The sequence below is a fragment of the Homarus americanus genome, unplaced genomic scaffold (assembly GCF_018991925.1).
Source record: "Homarus americanus isolate GMGI-L3 unplaced genomic scaffold, GMGI_Hamer_2.0 scaffold31037, whole genome shotgun sequence".
NCBI lineage: Eukaryota > Metazoa > Arthropoda > Malacostraca > Decapoda > Nephropidae > Homarus > Homarus americanus.
Genome location: NW_024722227.1, coordinates 7,001,968 through 7,004,467, shown reverse-complemented (window position 1 = coordinate 7,004,467; position 2,500 = coordinate 7,001,968). Strand labels below are relative to the sequence as shown.

At 34.5% G+C, this 2,500-nt stretch overlaps 1 protein-coding gene across 2 annotated transcripts in view; it reads left to right on the top strand.

The window, feature by feature from the left end:
• LOC121862345 (nucleolin 1-like) overlaps positions 1–1,462 on the top strand; it is a 47,096-nt gene extending 45,634 nt beyond the window's left edge. Inside the window, exon 9 of one of the 2 annotated variants that reach the window (XM_042360571.1) lies at positions 711–1,462. In XM_042360571.1, coding sequence (XP_042216505.1) covers positions 711–869 — 159 coding nt within the window. In that variant the 3' untranslated portion in view covers positions 870–1,462. The remainder of the gene's footprint in view (positions 1–710) is intronic. The other variant, XM_042360570.1, reaches the window with a different exon arrangement.
• The last annotated feature ends 1,038 nt before the right edge of the window (positions 1,463–2,500 follow it).

The following is a 2,500-nucleotide window of genomic DNA, read 5'->3' as shown; positions in this document are numbered from 1 at the left end:
TTTTGTGGTACAGTATTAACTGTGAATATAGTAAAGAAGAATATCAACAAGAAGCGTTCTGGTGATAGAATTCCCGGTGATGATCGTAAAAGAAAGGATATAACACTTGAAGAGAAGCTCGATTTTATCAACCTCAAAATCACCCTTCTCCCCCATCAAGTAAAGTGTTACATTTACTGTATGATTTCATTATTAGATATGAATGTAATATTTATTTAGACTGTGCTATCCTTTGTGTTAGGCTAACTACTAAATTTTTTCGATTTTGAGTAATCTGCACCTAACCCTATTTTCTCCATAAGCCCTGTTCTTTCTATTATGCGATTTTCTATAACACGATATTTTACAAGAACACAATTATCGCGTTATAGCAGAACTACCTGTATATATATATATATATAATCACTCGTAACTAACTCTGATATAAAATGAGTATAGTTGGATTAGAATTTTCAATTTATCAGAAGATTTTCAAAGGTTTGCATTTTATATTGAGTCCCATTGTATGCTGAAGCAGTCATGTAGACCTTGTATGAAAATTTCATTATACTGTACAGTTTTTTTTTTCATTCTGGTATTTCTACTTGTCCATGTTCATTTATTATCTAAATTTTCATATTACCATATTGTTTACAGTATCTTTTCATTTTATCATTGATAGAAATTATTATGATCTACTCATCCCTACCCTTGACTTTTATATTTTTCAGAGAGGTTCTTGGGGCTCTTGGGGTGAAAAGGCTTACAAAGACCTCAATGTGACTCGGGGGAAAAGGTTCCGTCATGAGAAGAATAAGAAGAAGAAGGGGTCTTACAGAGGTGGTTCTTTAGATATAGGCATCAATTCCGTCAAGTTTGACTCTGATTAATGATAGATTAGCCATAATAAGTTTGGCATACAGAAATGTGTAAATGAAAACCTGTTGTGCAAGTGAAGGTACATGGACAAGTCTTGGGTCACCTGCACAGACAGATTTGTGACTTTAATGGAAAGAGGTAAATCTTGGTTTTTTTTGGTGTTTTGTTACACTTTGAGTGACTGGTATATTGTAATGTACAGTATTTAATATGTGTTGTATACCTGTAGTTTACACAGAATTTGGTAAACCGCTTCTTTGTAAGTTATCATGTCGGGTCTACATTGGAAGTTGAGCTGTGGGAACAAAGGTTGTGGATACTCCCATATACCTGTCAGTACTGCGAGGCACTATTCTGATATAGCAGTGTGCTACCCAAAGCCTCAGGTTTTACAAATAAGTTTTTACCAGATAGTGGTTCTCTTGTGACTGCATGTCACCACATGTACAATTACTTGTGTAAGTTAGGTTTGAAGATGAACTTAATCATATACAGCTGCTCCCCGACTTACGACGGTGTTCGGGTCCCAAATCCAGGTCGTAAGTCGAAAATGCGTAAATAATACATAGAAAATCTAAAATGGGTGTCTCTTTTTCTTCTCGGCACCACAAAACTCTCACTTTTCAGCTTGCCAGCCATTTTAAAGTGAATTGCACAAAAAAATTTTGTCAGTGCACAGCGCAATCACTGACGTTGGGACTCTTAAGAAAATACGTAATTTGACAAAATTTTGGTACGACTGAGGCGGTCGTATGTCCGGGTGTTTGTAAGTCGGGGAGTAGCTGTACTGTAAAATCAGTGCTGGAAGCAATATGTAATAATTTTATTGTTCTTATGGTTGAGGCACTGTGAGTTTAAACAAGTTATGTTATTTAGAAACAATTTTCAATACCTTTACCAGTTCCCCAAAGAGCATTTATTCAATATAATTTTTCATGTTTTGTCTTTTATAGCATTTGCTTGGTTTTGATACATAAACTCTTGATATTTTATGCTTTAAATGAAGATAATTGACTGAATTTTACCTTGTCATTGTTTCTTATATCTTGATCAATGAGAAGTGAAGACATATTCAAATTCAGGAACTGCAAAATTTTATTTTCATAAGTTATGGAGAGACTTGTATGTAGATTGTACTTTGTGAGTTCCTTCTCTCTTTAGGTAAGTGTCATGAGTAGTGATTAGACATTTTACTCCATGACTGGTTACATGTGTCAACAATTGTATCTACATCTATGTTGCCTTGGGTTAACTGGTGTAGATTTTAAATCATAATTTGTTGGACTTGTATATGGTGGTGATTGATTGGTGTGACTCGGATGTAAGAAAGCATCTCCTGGCTATTGTATTTGCTTCTTTCAGTCCTTGAATTATGCATAGCACTGTAATCATTTCACAACAAACAGCGAGCTTGTATATTGCTAATGATTGTTGTAATGAATGTATGAAAGTATTGTTGGAATATGTTATTTTTTAATGAATTAGATATGAAATACTAAATGTAATTTTATTTCCCTCGAGTGATTTTTGTATTTCCCCATTACTCACATTAGTAGTAGAATAATTTATATCAGTCGCTCATTGAGGCAGTGTACTACAGGTACACCAGTGATTTTCCGGAAACTGGTGGTCCGGCACTTCC